The sequence below is a fragment of the Hyla sarda genome, chromosome 3, assembly GCF_029499605.1.
Source record: "Hyla sarda isolate aHylSar1 chromosome 3, aHylSar1.hap1, whole genome shotgun sequence".
Lineage (NCBI taxonomy): Eukaryota > Metazoa > Chordata > Amphibia > Anura > Hylidae > Hyla > Hyla sarda.
This window is the reverse complement of record NC_079191.1, coordinates 351,796,784-351,817,111: the sequence shown is the minus strand read 5'-3', so window position 1 is coordinate 351,817,111 and position 20,328 is coordinate 351,796,784. Positions and strand designations below refer to the sequence as shown.

Below are 20,328 nucleotides of genomic sequence, written 5' to 3'. Positions count from 1 at the left end.
ACTATCTGGAGGGGACACAATGTGATCTGCGGACAGGGCATCTTGACGAACCAGAAAGTACTCTTCCAGTCAATGACCAGCTGAAAGAACAGATATCTGAGGCAAAATTGAAAAGAATCAAATGGGCAAGTTTCCCTGCTCTTGTCCATACTAACATTTTAAATTTATTTTCGGTGACTGAACAATTCCTTTAAAAGCTATGGACACCTTTTGCACTGCCTTTTTTTTTTTTCTCTGAATACAAAATGAAGCAACTTTTGAAATAGTCTATCAGAAGTTTCCTACCATTTAGCTGATATTAACAGAAGGCTAAATCTATCACATGTACTTTCTGATCTCTGTGGTAGATATGGCAGCAGAGAGGGGAAGTGAGTTATACAGTAGCTCAGATAGGAGACAGGAGGAGAGAGACCCTGAGAAGACAGCTCACACTTGCAAGGGGGAATAGAGCGCTCACAGCACACTGTAAAATGAAAAGAAAGCACAATTTTTAATATAGACCTATGGACAAAAGCTTTATTTTTTTAATTTTTTTTAAATATATAAAGGTGTTCATAGCTATTTAATTCAATAGCTTTATTTATGTGTTAGAAGTTATCAGACCTATTACAACAAGTCTCTTTTGCTCTTACAGTTTTATCTTTACATTTTTATTTTTTTTATTGCAGACCCTTATGTTTTTAATCAGAGACTGGAGCTATCCATATGAACACCCATATGGTTTAGAGGGTGGGAAACTGTTTTTGGAAAAGCGGTTGCAGGTAAGGAGTATCCTGGTGTTTTTCGTATTGTAAGTCCACCAGTGTTCTAGTTTTAACTTTTGTGTGTGTACTGTTTTTCTAATTTTGCATTGTCATAAAACAGATTTTGTACTACTACTGTATACTAGAAGAGCTAGAGCAATTAAAGTTTCCCCATTTGTCCTGCAGGTAAAACAGAACCAACACGAAGAGCTGCAGAATGTCAGGAAGCATATACACTCTTGTTTTTCTAATATCGGCTGTTTTCTCTTGCCTCATCCTGGTCTTAAAGTTGCAACCAATCCCTATTTTGATGGTAGATTAGTAGGTAAGTCACCTATAGATCATAGTAAATCTTTTGTGTGGTCTTCAGTGTTTGGTTCGCTGTTCTGCCATTCCACCCAGTATCATCGGTTTTATGCCATTTAATCTTTATTCTCTCCAGACATTGATGACGAGTTCAAGAAGGAGCTTCAAAATCTGGTCCCTTTGGTGCTGTCCCCTGAGAACTTGGTAGAAAAGGAAATTGGTGGATCCAAAGTGACTTGTCGAGATCTCCTTGAATATTTTAAAGTAAGTTACACACAAGGGAAATGGTATGAGCAGCTTGTGACTTCTTGAAATACCCAAGCTAAAGACTCACTGAGGGGGAGAATCCGGCCATTGGGCCCACTACAGATTGAGATCCTAGAGGTCCCTTGTCCTGCAAGTATGTGGACCAGCAGTACACACTCCTGATTGTCCCATAACAATTAAATATAAGTGTTGCTTTAGCATGCTGCTACTTCTGGGACAAGGGACCTCCAGTTTTATGATTGGTGGTGGTCCCAGCAGTCAGACCCCTGCCAATCAGATACTTATCACCTGTCCTATGGATATTCCTAAAGTGTAACTTTAACAAGGCTCTTCCACCCATTCTGAAAAGTTCTGGGTGAATAAACCTTCTGGTCATTTGGGTTGCCAATACCTTATTGTATGATGCCCTGAAAGTTCTGTGTACAAGCTCTTTTCGAATAGTGCTTGTGCACAGAACTTGCTGGGCGTTGTACGGTTGCTTTGGAAACCAGACCGACCAGGGTGTCCGTGCAAAATGGGTGGGAGAGCAAAACTGAAGTTGCACTTTAAAGCAGAGCTGTCAGGAGTTTTGGGTGTATAAAAGGCGGCCATTGTTTTAATAATTTACCTCTGCGGCACAGAGATATCACTATTTTAAATTGATATTCAGATTTGCCTTAAAAGCCCAGGGGGCATTCCCCTGAGCTGCAAAAGCCGAGTAAAGTTCATCCCATCCACCACACCCCATCTAAACAAGGAGAGTGGGGGGGTCCGTTTTTAAAATAAAAGTATGCATGGGGCAGGGTCAGAAGTCCTATATACAGCTATGGCCTCAGTATATACACCAAAAACCTGCTAACGCGTCCGCTATAAAGGGGTTTTGCCAAGATTTTTACCTCGCCATACCCCTGCCCTCTCTTTATGTCTGAAAGGGCCAACTAAATGTTTATGCACATAAACCTCTTTTCTCGGTCGCTCTTCTTCATTGGGAGACACTTTACTGATGGGTATATGCTCTTTCCGCTAGGAGGCGCTGAGACTAAGAAAAAAAAGCGCCTCCCTGGCAGGATATACCCGCCCACTGGAAGTGAGGTAACCAGTTTTAGCTAGTGTCAGCAGGAGGCAAGACACAGTTCTGGAAACTCCCCAAACCTGTTTTTTTTCCCCTTTGTTTTTTTTCCTAGTTTCATTCCCCCCCCACCTGCGAGCAAGGGGCACGGTACATTGCTGGATGGGCTGTTAACCCCTCTGTGCCAACAACTAGTGCCTGGCGGTGTGCCCTGGGTCCGGGTCCCCCATTTGCCCCTGTTTGCCAGGCTGGCCTAAGGCAGGTGGTCCTAGCTGGTCGAAGTCTTCGAGGGTGAGTATGTGGCGACTGAGGTGAGTATACAAACCCCCCTCCCTTATGGTCACTCGCACCTTTTTGGTGGGGTTTGGCACCCCCTGGTGGCCCGTACTCTTCTTGCACTCTGATTTGTTGCTTGAGGCATCCCTAATCCTTTGCTGCTCACGATCATGGAGCATATGCAAAAAGCCATGGCAGGTTGTTGCCGGTGGATACTGCCGGGGGATATATTCAAGCACTCTGCTCATACAATGTGCAGGCCCTTTTGGGTTCCTGTCCGATGCTCAGGTTTCTTTTGAGATTCCGCATCTGTCAGGTCTGCCAGTCACCCATCCTAGAGGTGTTATTGGCAGGCCATGCTATATGATTCCCTTCTCCATAGGCCACCGCATCTGCAGCTAGTGCTCTGGATCCTTACATTCAGTGGAGGGTCTCCATGAGAGTTTTCCTGCGTGGGCATGGATTGGTCCTGTTATCTTTATGCCAGACAGTAGTCTCCCATGTCACGGCTGCAGTGCGAGATGTCCGAAGGAATGCTCCGCTGTATACTATGGACCCATACCAGTAAGCCTGACGATCTCTGCATGGTTTCCTCTGCGCCTGTCTCTCATCACACAGCTGTTGTGTCTGCGGCTGGAGTTCCAGTACCTAACTACTTTGCGAGTTAAGTTGTCAAGTTTCCAAAGGGACGTTTGTCGTCCGGAGAGTTTTTGCGGACGTCGGTTTTCCTTACTCTTCACGTATGAGTCTTCGACATGGGAAATGGAGGTTCCCGAGTCACATGGGTCGCTCCTGTGTTCTGGGATGTTCCTTTTCAGGGCGATCCTCTTCCTTCAGGGTTCATGGCCTCCTGAGTTAGAGGGCATTCAGGTCATCCAGATTACACCAGCCTGGCTACTGTTGCCTTCCGGGTACTCATAGTGGGCTCCTGGGACAGGGGTTTTTGGGTCTGCAGCTGTTCAGGTCTTTGTTCTCATGCACCAGACCTTTCTTGTTTTGCTATATGGCCCGTGGACGGGGGATCTTCCTGGAGCCCAATTGCTTGTCTTAGTTTGTCTCTGGCCTGGGGGCTCATCCGCAGGCATTGTGGACACGTGAGTTCGGTCTGGGGACTGATTCCTTTTCTCTGGTGGTTGTTTTTCCCACCATAGGGGACTGCTTTGGTACGTCCCATCGGTAAGGTTGCGCCCAATGAAGAGCGACCGAGAAAAGGAGATTATTTTTTTTTTGTACTCACCGTAAAATCTTTCTCGTAGCTTTCATTGGGGTACACCACACCCACCCATTTCTATACTCTTTGTCCGGATAATCCTATCCGGTTGTTTTTTGTTTTGTTTTTTATCCGAGATTCTTTTCTAGGGTCCTTCGGACATGTCTTTGTTGGCTTCTCCTACTGTTTTGTGGAAAAACTGGTTACCTCACTTCCAGCGGGCGGGTATATCCTGCCAGGGAGGAGCTGACTTTTTTTTCCTAGTGGCAAGAGCATATACCCATCAGTAAGGTGTCGTCGTCGTCCCCCCCCCCCCATGAAGGCTACAAGAGAGATTTTACGGTGAGTACAAAAATCTTTTTCTTTCTTTTTTTTTTTTATTATTAAACCTTTATTGAGATTTAGGAATACTTTCAGTCTAAAGTGTTAAAGAAAGGTGTCAAGAAACTTGTGTCCGTTTCTCTTAGATTAAAATAAAGGAAGCTTTTAATCAATCAAGCCGGGCTGGACCTTTTCTCTTAAATTTCTGGATTATTGGTGTTTGTTTACACCAGTCCAGGCGCTGCTATGGCAATCAGTGGGTGAGCTCAATATCTTTTGGCGCTCTTGTGTACTTAATTTTGTTATACAGTGATCCCTCAACTTACAATGGCCTCAATATACAATGCTACAGACAGTTCAGATCTGCGAAACGTGTCAATGGCTGGAAGAACTGACCAATTAGAATGGACATTTCACTGGTAAAACCCCTGTGTTCTTGACTGGTAGCACCTCCCTACAGTACAGGGAGGTATTACATGTTCTGTATTCTTTACCTATGCCAGGGTTAGCTGCTCCTTTTGCACCAGATGAGGGCCGCTACATTTTACTTTATGACATTGCATGTACTGTACAGGACCCTGAAGAAGCTCCTGTCCTCTACATAGACAGTGATTTACAGCTCCCAGCAGATCTTTCTTACTTTTACAGTCATGGCCGTAAATGTTGGCACCCCTGACATTTTTCAAGTAAATGATGTATTTCTAACAGAAAAGGATTGCAGTAACACGTGTTTTGCTATACACATGTTTATTCCCTAAACAAAAAGAAAAGAGGGGGGGGTGGGGGTAAAGAAAATTGGATATAATGTCACACCAAACTCCAAAAAGTAGCTGGACAAAATGATTGGCACCCTTAACTTAATATTGCACACCTTTTGGAAAAAATAACTGAAATCAGTGGCTTCCTATAACCATCAATAAGCTTCTTACACCTCTCAGCCGGAATGTTGGACCACTCTTCCTTTGCAAACTGCTCCAGGTCTCTCTTATTGGAAGGCGCCTTTTCCCAACAGCGATTAAGATCTCTCCTCAGGTGTTCAATGGGATTTAGATCTGGACTCATCGCTGGCCACTTCAGAACTCTCCAGCGATTTGGTGCCATCCATTTCTGGCTGCTTTTTGACGTATGTTTGGGGTCATTTGCCCATATTTACTAAGAGTGGAGTGTAGGTTTCTTTGTAGGTTTTAATCCCTACAATTTATTTTCCACGGTACTTACTAAGGTTTCCCTACAGTTTCCACTTTCCCTACATTTTGCTTTTTTTACACATGCTCTGATCTGTAGGGTTTTCCTCAGCTGAAATCCACCACATTTTCTGTAGAAACTTTAGTAAATATGTTGGGATTTTGTGAAAATGCCGTGAACACGCCCTTTTATGTGACCACACCCCCTTTTCCAGACAGCCACGACCCTTTTTCAGGTTTTCTGAGCAAAATGTAGAGCTAGTTGGGTTTTTTTTCATTTCAGGTGCAGACAGAATTTCAGGCGCAAATTCTGCCGCAGACAGAATTTCAGGCGCAATGCACCCGAAAATGGCGCACGACCAGACATAACATGTCGGGTTTGCAATAGTAAATGAGGGGCATTGTCCTGCTGGAAGACCCAAGATCTCGGACGCAAACCCAGCTTTCTGACACTGGGCTGTACAGTACGACCCAAAATCTATTGGTAATCCTCAGATTTCATGATGCCTTACACACATTCAAGGCACCCAGTGCCAGAGGCAGCAAAACATCATTGAACCTCCACTGTATTTCACTGTAGGTACTGTGTTCTTTTCTTTGTAGGCCTCATTCTGTTTTCGCTAACAGTAGAATGATGTGCTTTACCAAAAAGCTCTATTTTGGTCTCATCTGTCCACAAGATGTCTTCCCAGAAGGATTTTGGTTTCCTCAAATTCATTATGGCAAAATGTAGTCTTGCTTTTTTATGTCTCTGTGTCAGCAGAGGGTTCCTCCTGGGTCTCCTGCCATAGCGTTTCATTTCATTTAAATGTAGACGGATAGTTCGCTCTGACACTGATGCTCCCTGAGCCTGCAGGACAGCTTGAATATCTTTGGAACTTGTTTGGGGCTGCTTATCCACCATCCGGACTATCCTGCGTTGACACCTTTCATAAATTTTTCTCTTCCGTCCATGCCCAGGGAGATTAGCTACAGTACCATGGGTTGCAAACTTCTTGATAATGTTGCGCACTGTGGAGAAAGGCAAATTTAGATCTCTGGAGATGGACTTGAGAACCAAAATTGTTGAAAAATATCAACAATCTCAAGGTTATAAGTCCTCAGACAGTTCTCTTCTCCTTTTTCAGTTGTCCATACTTAGCGTGGCACACACAGACACACAATGCAAAGACTAAGTGAACTTCTCTCCTTTTTATCTGCTTTCAGGTGTGATTTTTATATTGCCCACACCTGTTACTTGCCCCAGGTGAGTTTAAAGGAGCATCACATGCTTGAAACAATCTTATTTTTCAACAATTTTTAAAGGGTGCCAATAATTTTGTCCAGACCATTTTTGGAGTTTGGTGTGACATTATGTCCAATTCGCTTTTTTTCCTCCCTTTCCAAAACACACAAAGGGAATAAACATGTGTATAGCAATCAATTTTCTAGAAAATTTCAGGGGTGCCAAAATTTACAGCCATTACTGTATATGTAAGGATTTGCTTTATCTGTATTAGTTATCTACTTATTTTTCTTTAGTCCTCACCTTTTCCTATTTTTGGATGACATTTTGGTGGCTTCAGAACCAATTACCAGATTTCCGACCCGCCGCACCGCTTCGCACCCCCCCACCGCACTGCACCGCCCCGGCCCCATTGCCTCCCCCCATCCCCGGTTTTATAATTAACTGTTGCTGGGGTCCACGCTACTTCTGGCTCCTGCTTTGTCCTGCGTTACGCTGTGCGCAATGACTAGTGACGTCACGTCACAGTCGGTGCGCACAGTGACGGCTCAGGAGGACGCCACCGGAGCCAGATGTAGAGTGGACCCCGGGAACAGGTAATTATAAAACCGGGGATGGGGGAGGCAATGGGGCTGGTGCGGTGGGGGGTGCGACGCGGTTCCGGGGGGCGGTCGCGGCGCGGTACGGTGCGGCGGTGGGGGGAGTTTTGGCGGTGATAGGACTCAGGACCCCCGGACAGGCAGGGGGAGAGAAGCGGGCGGCGGCGGCTGCCTATGGCACCGCAAAAGCCACTGCAGTGCATTGATTTAAAGCTCCCGCTTTAAATCAGTGATCTGCAGCGGTGTCGCGGGGGGATAAATAGCCGATAACTTATAACGGAATATCGGTATAAGTTATCGGCTATCGGTATTGGCCCTAAAAAAACGATATCGGTCAATCCCTAGTCTCAACATACAATGGTCGTCCTGGAACTAATTGATATTGTAACTTGAGGGACCACTGTATTGTGGCGCAACAAGAAGTACCAAGCCAGTGATAAGAGCAATATGTGCTGGATACTGCATAATCTCCTCTGTTGACTTCCTGGCATGTGGCCTGCACACAGAGTTAATACAATTAATCATCTTGCTTCATCCTAGTTTTAATTCTCTTTATCATTTCTAGGCATACATCAAAATTTACCAAGGAGAAGAGCTCCCCCACCCCAAGTCTATGCTGCAGGTATGAATCTGAAATAATAGTTTTTCGCTTTAGAAAAATAAGATGAAGCTTAAATGGTACCTTTCACAATCAATGAAATGTAATGTATTATAGATTAGCCTATTTAAATTACTTTTCTAATATACTTTCTAATTATACTTTGTGTTAAATTAACGCCTAAAAGTTTGGCCACCAGGGTTCCTCCTTCTGGTCCTGCCTGCAGTCTGTAGCAGTCTGATGGTAACAAAAGTCAGGAAATGCAGGTGGGACCTCAACTCAGCATAGTGTATACAGCCAAAGGCTGTCCAGGTATGCTGGGAGATGTAGTTTTGCAACAGCTAGAAGCACCCTGGTTGGGAAAACACTGGTGTACAGTCCTGATGCCTTCAGTGCATAGTGCAGAATATTGTGCTTAACCTTGTGCTGAATATTTCTGCTCACTTTTGCAGCTGCTGGGCAGAGCTGACACTCTGTAAAGTTCAGTGCAAAAAGCTGGGGGGGGGTCTCAGCCAGTCACAGTCCATCACACACGTTTTTTGATTCTTCCACTTCCACTTTTTGTTTTTCTTTAGCCAAAGCCAGAAGTGTATTCTAAAGGAATGGGTAATATAAAGGAAGGACATATTTTTTCCTTTTTTAGCTGGATCCACATCCAAAAAAATGCCAGACAAAAAATAAGTGGAAACTTAACCTAGGGAGAAAGTTCTCCACTGTATGGCTTCAGATGTCACAGCCTGCTGGGTAACACCCCTTCCTAGTCTGGGGCTGATTGAGACGGAGCAGAATATACAGCACAATAATAAGGTAGAAAAATAGTAGAAAATAAAGGCAGGCAGGTGGTGGTTTATCATGATGGGGGGGGGGGGGAAGCGTACGGGGAGGATTAAAAAAATGTATAAAGATTGACAGGTATTCTTTAAAGGAGTAAATACTGAAAAGTATCTTCAAAAAAACAAACGTTCTCACCTTCTCTGTTCCCCCATAGTGCTGGTACAGCTGTTCAGTCCTCCGGTCTTCTTCCTCCTTCCGTGTGAATGGATCGTCACACTGCGCTCAGCCTATCACCTGTCTCAGCCGGCGATAGGCTGAACTAGTGCTGGGCGGTATACCGGGTTATACCGAATACCGAAATTTTTTTCCTGTAGGATATTAATTTTTTTTTTCCATACCGCAATACTGGTTGAGCCCAACCCCCCCCCTGCCGACCGGCTTCTTACATGAATGAGCACTCAACCTATCACCTGCCGAGGTGGGACATCGCTGCGGCCGGTGACTGCTGCTCTGTGACATTCCCATCTGCAGCGTGAGGCTGTTAACGGAGCAATGGGGGGACGTGGGAAGGGGAGGTAAAGGTTTTTTTTTTTTGTTTTTTTTTTTTTTTGCAGCCCGGGCACAGGAACATGTAGTACAGTACAGAATTCCAGCGCCAGCGGACCCCAACTCACAGGAGGACGAAGAGAACGGTGCTTGCGGGTGACATGATTAGTTCCCCGATGTGGGGGACAGCGCAGTGCTGGATCACATGATATTGGGGGGGGGGGGGAAGAAATATCGTTAAATACAGTGGAACCGCCGTAACTTAAAAAAATATACAGCGATACACATTTTTTGGTCATACTGCCCTGCACTAGGCTGAACGCAACGTGACGATCCGTTCACATGGAAGAAGATCGAACAGCTGTAGCAGCACTACGGGGGAAATTAGGGTTAAAGTTTGTGCTTCTGTTTTTGCAGCCCGGGCACAACGGACTGAAGATCCTTTTCAGTAGACTACTCCTTTTTAATAATGGAATCTTTTTTTTCCTTTTTATAGGCAACAGCAGAAGCCAATAACCTTGCAGCTGTTGCTGGAGCTAAAGAAACATACAGCAAAAACATGGAGCAGGTAAAATATGGGTCTCATACGTTTATTTAGTTTTGATGTCGGGCTCTCTTCTTTTAGTTTGTTGCATTTTCTGCTTTTGCGCAAATAGAAAACTAGTGACCTCTCTACATCAGAATTTTACAATATTTTATGATGATTATCAGGAATTAATGGAAAGGTCAAGTAATTTATCTGACCAATATAAAAATCATTCTGATTTCATTGTCCTCTTTATAGGGAGACTCATTTTGTTAGGACATAGGAAGCAAGAGTGTCTGCTCCTGAACGACACATGTGGTGTGAAGGGCTTATCCTATGTGATACATATCCAATCAGTATAATTACTGTTGTTCCGATGTGAATAGTTTGGTGATTGAGCATGGACTACAACAGTTACTTGGGGGACAAGGGACCATTGTTCTCGTGGTCGGACCCCCACCGGTCTGATTCTTATCACCTATGCACAGTATAGGTGATAAATTGTGAGCTTGGGAGAACACCTTCAGTCCTAGACGTGATGACCCTTCTACTCCTTACTAGAGTATTCCTGTATCTTATCAGATAATTCCCTGGTTGAACTTGATGGACGTATGTCTTTTTTCAACCGTACTAACTATGTAACTATAATTTTTCTATCTGAGACTGTAGGTGATGCAACATTAGCATAGACCCTGAAATCTTGTGTCTTAATCAGAAATTCCTTAATTTTACACAGCCTTTGTTAGAAAGAAGCTGTAGATACTGCCCTTAGAGGAAAAAAAAGTTTTTACATCAACTGGTGCAAGATTTGTAAATTATTAAATCTTAAAGGGGTACTCCACCCCTAGACATCTTATCCTCTATCCAAAGGATAGGGGATAAGATGTCTGATTGCGGGGTCTCGCCGCTGGGGACCCCTGTGATCTCTCCTGCAGCACCCCTGTCATCTGCTGCACAGAGCGAACGTCCATCCATGCCTGATGACGGGCCATACAGGAACCGGAGTATCATGATGTTACGACCCCGCCCCCTGTGACCTCATGCTCCATCCGCTTAATAAAAGTCTATGGGAGTGAGCGTTGCGGCTGCCACACCCCCTCCCATGAACCCCCTCCCATAGACTTGCCTTGAGGGGGCGGGGGTGTGACACTCCGTCCCCTGTATCGCCCGTCATCAGCCACAGAGCAAACATAGCTCCAGGCTGCTGATGTACGGGGGGGTGTAGCAGGAGAGATTGCGGGGGTTCCCAGCGATGGGACCCCCGCGATCAGACATCTTATCCCCTATCCTTTGCATAGGGAATAAGATGTCTAGGGGCTGAATACTCCTGTTAAGAATTTTAAAAAGAAGTAAAAAATCTGTGTAACTTTTCTGCATCAGTTGATTTGAAAAGTTTTTTGCCCCTCTGGAGTACCCCTTTAATGGCTCTGCAATGGTCTGGATAGTGTTTTTAAAGCAATCTTCTCTCCTACAGGTATGTGGAGGAGACAAGCCATACATTGCCCCAGGGGATCTGGAAAGAAAACACTTAGATTTGAAGGAAACCTGTATCAAACAATTCCGCTCAGTGAAGAAGATGGGAGGAGACGAGTTCTGTCGCCGATACCAGGAACAGCTGGAGGCAGAGCTAGACGAATCCTATGCAAACTTCTTGAAACACAACGATGGCAAAAATATATTTTACGCTGCTCGCACCCCTGCCACCTTGTTTGCTGTCATGTTTGCAATGTACATTATCTCAGGGCTGACTGGTTTCATTGGCCTGAACTCTATAGCAAACATTTGTAACCTGATCATGGGATTTGCACTTCTGGCCTTCTGCACCTGGGCTTATGTGAAGTACTCTGGAGAGTTTCGGGATTTGGGAACCTTAATAGATCAAATGGCTGAAACTATTTGGGAACAGGTTGGTATCGCCAGTCATGTTGGTTTTTCTTCTGTTCTATTGCAACAACTTCAGGTGGGTTGTCCCCCCATAGGCATAGACTATTAAATAACACACACTAAATTTCGTACAATGCACCTATTATGGCTAGAGATGAGCGAACTTACAGTAAATTCGATTCGTCACGAACTTCTCGGCTCGGCGGTTGATGACTTATCCTGGGTAAATTAGTTCAGCCTTCAGGTGCTCAGGTGGGCTGGAAAAGGTGGATACATTCCTAGGAAAGAGTCTCATAGGACTGTATCCACCTTTTCCAGCCCACCGGAGCACCTGAAAGCTGAACTAATTTATGCAGGAAAAGTCAACCACCGAGCCGAGAAGTTCGTGACGAATCGAATTTACTGTAAGTTCGCTAATCCCTAATTATGGCATTTTATCCTGCCCTCTTTCTCTAATGTCCAGCTATCCAAAGTTATCCAAAGTATCATTACACATCGCCATCTAGTGTCCATATTGAAAAACAAACAGATTGACATTACAGACAAATTAAACTGAAACAAAAAAAAAGTTGGATTTTTGGAACACCCAAAAAATTTCTTTTATTCTAAATGTTTAAAATCCACCAACAAGGATTATAGTTGAAGGTAAGTTATAAAATTGTAAAATTAAAATCCCAGGATGCTGGTACTACTAAGAATGAAAGCTAGATTGTTTCAGAATAGGATACAAGGCATACAATGTAAAGTATAGCAAGATCACCAGACCCCATACAACTATTTTATACATGCTGGAAGATAAGCATCATGGTAATCTCCATGAAAATCTTCTAAGTTGACTGTAGAAAAAAAAAAAATGTGAAGCAACAATGGCTGCTAATCTTGGGTCAGATACGTGGATTCTTTGCCCGACATGCTAGACCAGTGGTCTCCAACCTGCGGACCTCCAGATGTTGCAAAACTACAACTCCCAGCATGCCCGGACAGCTGTTGGCTGTCCGGGCATGCTGGGAGTTGTAGTTTTTCAACATCTGGAGGTCAGCAGGTTGGAGACCACTGTGCTAGACAGTACCCCATGAACGCTGGAGCTGACAAAATAAGGCAATGGACCAAGGCAAGCTGAGCCCATGGGGTGTATTGCACATGCAGGTCAAGGAGAATGATCCACTATAAGGGTACGTTCACACGAGCGGACCCATCGCATATTTTACACTGCAGATCCGCTGCATGGTGGCTTTACAGGTGCCTGCTTGGAGCGGCAATACGCAGCTATGAGCAGACAAACTGAAATGTTCAAGTTGCCGCGCATGCGCGCACATCGCGGCCACTCCCTCTGCTCCATGAGCTAGGCCGAGAGCTGCTGTGATGTGCGAGTATACTGAACTTGCGCACGGTGACTTGTACATCGCATTGTGTCTGCTCGTCGTGGCGTATTGCCGCGCTGAGCAGGCACCTGTAAAGCCACCATGCCGGGGACCTTCAGCGGAGGATCTGCTGCGTAAAATACGCTGTGGGTCTGCTCGTGTGAACGTACCGTAAGAGCGTATCTGTCCTACACTAGACCAGCATCTGGCGGATCCTCGGGGGCTTGCGCCATACAAATGAACCTACTTAATATAACTTGTCATTTTTCATGGATTACTCCACTTTTAACCTTATTTTTCACCATGAATAAAGAAGAGGTGATTTATTCTTCAATCTCCTTTATTAATTATTGTCATTAAGGCGCTATTGTGCTGCTGTACTAACTGGGGCCAATAAGATGCTATTGTAGAGTCTAAAATGGCCTCATCTTGGATGGCATGGAGTGACTACCGCATCTCAGTATGTGGTTATGGATTGGTATTGTGCTGACAACCACATTCTTCATATAACTTTGTCAGAACAAGGTGGTTAAAGGGGTACTCCCGTGGAAAACTTTTTTATTTTTTTTATTTTTATTTTTAAATCAACTGGTGCCAGCAAGTTAAACAGATTTGTAAATAATTTCTATTAAAAAAATCTTAATCCTTCCAGTACTTATTAGCTGCTGAATACTACAGAGGAAATGCTTATCTTTTTAGATTTCTCTGATGTCAGGACCACAGTGCTCTCTGCTGTCCATTTTAGGACCTGTCCAGAGCAGGAGAAAATCCCCATAGCAAACATATGCTGCACTGGACAGTTCCTAAAATGTACAGCAGAGGTCAGCAGAGAGCACTGTGGTCATGACATCAGAGAAATCTAAAAAGAAAAGCCTTTCCTCTGTAGTATATAGGCCCTAAACAGTACTGGAAGGATTAAGATTTTTTAATAGAAGTAATTTACAAATCTGTTTAACTTTCTGGCACCAGTTGCTTAAAAAAAAAAAAAAAAAGTTTTCCACGGGAGTACCCCTTTAACCCCTTAAGGACGCAGGACGTAAATGTACGTCCTGGTGAGGTGGTACTTAACGCACCAGGACGTACATTTACGTCCTAAGCATAACCGCGGGCATCGGAGCGATGCCCGTGTCATGCGCGGCTGATCCCGGCTGCTGATCGCAGCCAGGGACCCGCCGGCAATGGCCGACGCCCGCGATCTCGCGGGCGTCCGCCATTAACCCCTCAGGTGCCGGGATCAATACAGATCCCGGCATCTGCGGCAGTTCGCGATTAAAATGAATGATCGGATCGCCCGCAGCGCTGCTGCGGGGATCCGATCATTCATAACGCCGCACGGAGGTCCCCTCTCCTTCCTCCGTGCGGCTCCCGGCATCTCCTGCTCTGGTCTGTGATCGAGCAGACCAGAGCAGGAGATGACCGATAATACTGATCTGTTCTATGTCCTATACATAGAACAGATCAGTATTAGCAATCATGGTATTGCTATGAATAGTCCCCTATGGGGACTATTCAAGTGTAAAAAAAAAATGTAAAAAAATTTAAAAGTAAAAGTAAAAAAAAAGTGAAAAATCCCCTCCCCCAATAAAAAAGTAAAACGTCCGTTTTTTCCTATTTTACCCCCAAAAAGCGTAAAAAACATTTTTTATAGACATATTTGGTATCGCCGCGTGCGTAAATGTCTGAACTATTAAAATAAAATGTTAATGATCCCGTACGGTGAACGGCGTGAACGAAAAAAAATTTAAAAAGTCCAAAATTCCTACTTTTTTAATACATTTTATTAAAAAAAAAATTATAAAAAATGTATTAAAAGTTTTTTATATACAAATGTGGTATCAAAAAAAAGTACAGATCATGGCGCAAAAAATGAGCCCCCATACCGCCGCTTATACGGAAAAATAAAAAAGTTATAGGTCATCAAAATAAAGGGATTATAAACGTACTAATTTGGTTAAAAAGTTTGTGATTTTTTTTAAGCGCAACAATAATATAAAAGTATATAATAATGGGTATCATTTTAATCGTATTGACCCTCAGAATAAAGAACACATGTCATTTTTACCAGAAATTGTACGGCGTGAAAACAAAACCTTCCAAAATTAGCAAAATTGCGTTTTTCGTTTTAATTTCCCCACAAAAATAGTGTTTTTTGGTTGCGCCATACATTTTATGATATAATGAGTGATGTCATTACAAAGGACAACTGGTCGCGCAAAAAACAAGCCCTCATACTAGTCTGTGGATGAAAATATAAAAGAGTTATGATTTTTAGAAGGCGAGGAGGAAAAAATAAAAACGTAAAAATTAAATTGTCTGAGTCCTTAAAGCCAAAATGGGCTGAGTCCTTAAGGGGTTAAACAGGACTTAAATTGTACTGTTTCCTCTCATTCTCTGTATATGGATAAGAGCTTAGTGGTGGACCTGGATAGAAGGCACACATTCAGCCTGATACTGTGCTTACTGCGTTTCGGAAGAATCTTACACGTGGAGTTATAACTTTATAATTTTATCACAGGAAGAATATTTGATGATAATGCAAATGTGTGTTAGATCTAGAACCCCACCCCCACCCCTCCAATGACTCCCTTTTTAGTATACAGGTGGTCATTAATCTAAATGTTCACCATGTAACACTTCTGTGTACCTGCAGTGGGTGCTGTAAGGAACAGGGTGCTGTTTACTGGGTGTTTTAAGGAGTGGAAACTGGGATCTGGTGATCATTTGGGGGAGGCATATTTAAAAATGGGAAAATCTTAATGGGCTGTAAGGGACATTTTACAGGCAAGGTACATTTGCCATTTGCCAGTTTACCCTCTAGACCAGTGTGCCTCCAGCTGTGGCAAAACTACAACTCCCAGCATGCCCGGACAGCCTTCGGCTGTCCGGGCATGCTGGGAGTTGTAGTTTTGCAACAGTTAGAGGCCCACTGGTTGGGAAACACTGCTCTAGACAGACATTATCTTCTGCTCCATTCAAGTTCTAACCTTTCATCTAACTCCCTCATCTTTCTTAACATACTGTGACTTACCTTTTCTCTCTCTCTTTCTGTGCCGCACAGAGGAGTCCCAGGAAGGTGAGGTGCTGCCATGTATGTCTCCTCACATGAGCCACAATTCAGAACTGAAATGCATGATGGAATCAGCCATATTGTGTGTCTCCATAATAAATGGGGGGAGAGCATAGACAGATTTATGTATTCACATCTTATTTGTGCCCTGAGGGATCGGTAACTCATAAGAATGTTAGAGTAACTTTAGTGTACATCAAGGCTGAGCCGTTTGTCCAGAACATCGCCAAAGATTAAATGGCTCTTAAAGGACAAGTATCATGTAAAAAAAACTTATCCTCTATCCTAAGGATAGGGGATAAGTTTTAGATTGCAAGGGGTCCGAGCTTTGGGGCCCCCTGCGATCTCCTGTTTCGAGCTCCGGCTCTCCTATACAGTGGTGCCTCATGACCCCTGTCTGAAGCCGGTTCTGCCACCCCCCCCCCCCCCCTCTCCATATAGCTCTTATGGGAGAGCCGTTCAGTTATCTTCAGCTCTCCCATAGAACTATATGGAGGGGGGGGGGTTGTGACACGCGCTGTATAGGAGAGCCAGGGCTCTAAACAGGAGATTGTGCTCAGACCCCCCGCGATCTAAAACTTATCCCCTATACTTTGTATAGGGGATGTTTTTTCTTTCATTTATTTATTTTTGTTACATGATACTTGTCCTTTAAAGGTGGCCGTGCTGCACCTCTTCACTCTAAGTATTATGGCAACGCCAATAGTTGGACCCCTACCAATTGGTAATTGATAGTGTATCCTTAGCCATGGGTCATCACTTTTTAAGATAGGAATACCCATTTAACATTTATATTATTTATATCTATTGCAGCTTTTATTAAGTGTCCAATATATAGGTTCATTCTAATAGTCATATCGTACTTTTCATAGTTTGACACCCAGGCCCCCAGTGGTTTTACGAAACATACAGCGTCATGGAGACAGAAGCATTTTAGTTTGGGTGGATGGATAAAAATATATTAATAGATACATTATGTAGTACTGATACTTCTGTCATTTCATATAAACTTTTATTTTTTTACTGTAAGACCTATCTGTATCACATATGGCTGATTACATTGTGTCCCCTTTTATTTGATATCTAACCTGTGTCAAGCATCATAAAGTGCCAAACACAAACCCCAAAAAGGCCAATGTGGTCACTCTTAAGAGGGGGCGCTCAACAAATGGAACTTTGTGTCACAACTGAATTGTGCCTCATACTTTATTCCTACTTATCCCTCTTCTATTGCTTTCCTGTACTTAACTAACCCCTTCATGTTCTAGGTGTTTTCCAAACTCTATGAAGTCTGTAGACGTTGGCTGCCTCGCCGGGCTTTACCGTTTACACAGAGACACAGAAGGTCATCAAACAATAACAAGAAGAAAAACTAAAGCGTACTCTTAACTTTTTACCTTGCTTCTCTCAAGTATTTGGTTTCTATCACTGGAGAAGAACAGATATAAGGGGCTTAAAGCTTTACTGTTACTAAAAACTTTTGACTTCTGAATTAGTCGTATCAAAAGTTGTTGATCGCACCAGATGTCACTCCTGAGACTTGCTGCGATCGGGAGTTATTAGCCGGAGAAGACGACTGCATTTCGCTTCTCTCCCAGTTTGGCCAAGAGATTCGTTCGTTTCTCTGCATAGACTTCTATAGGCCAGAGGGCTGGGGAGTGTAATGCCACTAGCTTAATAACTTACGATTGCAGCTGGTCTCAGGGGTGACACCCAGTGCTATCAACAACTTTTGACATGTCAAAAGTTTTTTTTTTTTTTTAACGACAGTAATGCTTAATGATACCATTGTCTGGTATCTACATGGCAAATGTAGGAAGCCAATGGCCCTCCAGCTATAAGTACATATTCCCAGCATGCACCACCAGCTGGAGAGCCACAGGCTGCCTACCTCTGCCATATGGGAATGCTGTCATATGTAGATATTACTGCTTTAGTGTCATTTTATTTGTATCTCTTCAAGCTACCAAATCCACACGAGAAGTGTCACATTGTAGGAGCACAATTTTTTTTCATGCCTTCATATTTATTAATTTAATTTTTTTTGTATTATCGTATTTATTTTATACCATGACTTATTTTTTATTTTTTTTACCATTTGCTTTTCTTTGCCTATTTTCACTCGCCAGGTGTTGAAGCCATTGAGTGACACCTTCATGGAGGATAATATAAGACAAACTGTGACAAACTCGATCAAGGCAGGTCTTACAGAGCAAGTGGTTCAAGCTTCCCGACTAAAGACAGACTGACAATCCATCTCTTGTTTGCTTCTTTCTCTAACCTGTGCTTGTTTTGTACAAAAAGAACTGTGTAAAATGAATATAAAATAAACCAAAGTTTACAATTACCACAGAAGGTGTAGTAGAGAATGGCACATCATATTACAGTGGTCGATCTGTTTCCCATGTGGATAAGCTATGTAATTGTTAGTACAGTCATGGAAGCTGCTTTGCCCCCTCATCCCAGTGGCAAATTCTGTTTGTGAAATGGTTCACAACTGTGAGTCTTGCTCCTAAGTGGTGGTCCCGTTTAGTTTCCCAGAACAATGGCCCCTCCAATGCTTGGGAGAGTCTAGCTGGCATGGTTGGGCACCACTGGCCTAGTGATGAGGTTACACTCTTGTGCCATGCTCAGAATGGGCTCTTCAGCGCTCATGGAAATTACGTTTCATAGAATCAAGTTCTATTTTAAGAAATGAATGTAGTGTTCATTTACCATTTTAATATTTATATTCCGTTATATTAAGAATGTCATCTATGATAGACAATTATGTTCTAAATAAATCTATTGGTTGATTCACTGCCTTCTTGTACATGTTCCCTTTAGTCCAGCGTGTCCATAGAAATGGCTTGTTGTATGGAAGGATTCTTTTAGTGTAAACAAAATGCCTTTTTATTTTTTATTATTTTTCTTCAGATCCACAAACCTGCCATAACATAGCTGCATATCAGGCAAAGAGGTCCTAGTGGATTATTATTTTTCCTGGCCTTCTTGTAAATATTGTATGCTGTTAATCTTATTGGGGATTGCGAGGGAGGGGGGTTGGCACCAATCCATCCATTAGCATAGGCTCCAAGCTTTAGAAAGTTGAGATCTTCTGTACAGCATTAGTTATTTTCTATACAAGATCAGATAGGGCATGTATATTATATATAAATAATATAAATACCAATTTTGTATCAAGTTTTTTGTAGTCCATGCCAAATCCTGGTTCTGTTGTAGGCTAAGTGGAGTCCCTGCACGGGGGCTGTTTGTGGCTCTTGTAAGTGTGTGAATGCATAAACCAATCTGAAGTTTTGATATATTTGTGATAATTCCCTGCCTTGAACACTGCTGTCTCTACCCGATGGGCCGAGAAAAAAATTGAGCATTTTTGTTGTGAATCTTTGTCTTGTTTAAAATTGAAAGCGGTTTCCTGTAATTTATTTTCAGTATAATTAAAATCTGTTGTATATATGGCACATGAGCTGTGTGGTCTTTTCTTTATATTGAGGGACATGAAGGTGGGTTGACCCCCACACAGTGGCCAAAAACCACATGGATGTGCTGTTTTACTGCAAATTGGGGCTGTTTATGGGCCAAACTACACGGACCAATTGTAAAACTTTGCTAAGATGCAGTATTTTGGCACAAATTCAGGCACCACTGTGAACACTGCACCCTTAGGGGGTTCACATGCAGCTTTTTGAGGCAAAAAAAAAAGTTTATCCAGAAGAAAGGAGATGTCTTTTCTTCATACCTCCCAGAATCCACTTCTGGCTCAATGAAAAACTACCACAAAAAGCCACATGTATCTATGTATAATAATTAGGGAATAACCCATTTAAGGCTGGGTTTAAAATCACGACTTATCACAGACACATCAGTAGAAACTCAAAAATGGCTGCTGACTGATCTTTGCTTGGATAGTACAGGCCACATTGAATTCAATGACCTGAAAATAGTCAAAGGCCAAACTCGTATGCACGTGGAAAACGACTTTTATTTAGTCACTAGCTGACTATGTTTGGGTCATTGACTTGAGCCGGTGCTGACCCAAGCACAAATATATCAGTAACAGATTTTGAGCTAGATGGATAGAGGTAGATTTGATTTAATCTATTTTTATTAGATACCTTACACTTATGTTGGTGGTAGCACTCCCTGCCTTGTGCAAATGATTTTTGGGTCCACCTTCTGTAGCCTCCAGTGACACACAAGTTCTCGCTGCTCTTTGCTATCAGTTGGTATATCATGTACCTCTTTAACCCCTTAACGACGCAGGATGTAAATGTACGTCCTGGTGAGGTGGTACTTAACTCACCAGGACGTACATTTACGTCCTATGCATAACCGCGAGCATCTGAGCGATGCTCGCGTCATGCGCGGCAGGTCCCGGCTGCTGATAGCAGCC

General features: G+C 43.2%; 1 protein-coding gene across 3 annotated transcripts in view; it reads left to right on the top strand.

Annotated features, from left to right (window-relative positions):
- ATL2 (atlastin GTPase 2) overlaps positions 1-19,396 on the top strand; it is a 64,806-nt gene extending 45,410 nt beyond the window's left edge. The window contains exons 7-15 of one of the 3 annotated variants that reach the window (XM_056567564.1): positions 669-761; positions 930-1,068; positions 1,186-1,313; positions 7,745-7,801; positions 9,594-9,665; positions 11,098-11,529; positions 15,927-15,941; positions 17,204-17,314; positions 18,065-18,202. In XM_056567564.1, the coding sequence (XP_056423539.1) occupies positions 669-761; positions 930-1,068; positions 1,186-1,313; positions 7,745-7,801; positions 9,594-9,665; positions 11,098-11,529; positions 15,927-15,941; positions 17,204-17,311 (1,044 nt within the window). In that variant the 3' untranslated portion in view covers positions 17,312-17,314; positions 18,065-18,202. Of the gene's footprint in view, positions 1-668; positions 762-929; positions 1,069-1,185; positions 1,314-7,744; positions 7,802-9,593; positions 9,666-11,097; positions 11,530-15,926; positions 15,942-17,203 lie in introns of all 3 variants that reach the window. The other 2 variants (XM_056567563.1, XM_056567565.1) reach the window with 2 other exon arrangements.
- Positions 19,397-20,328: the final 932 nt, after the last annotated feature.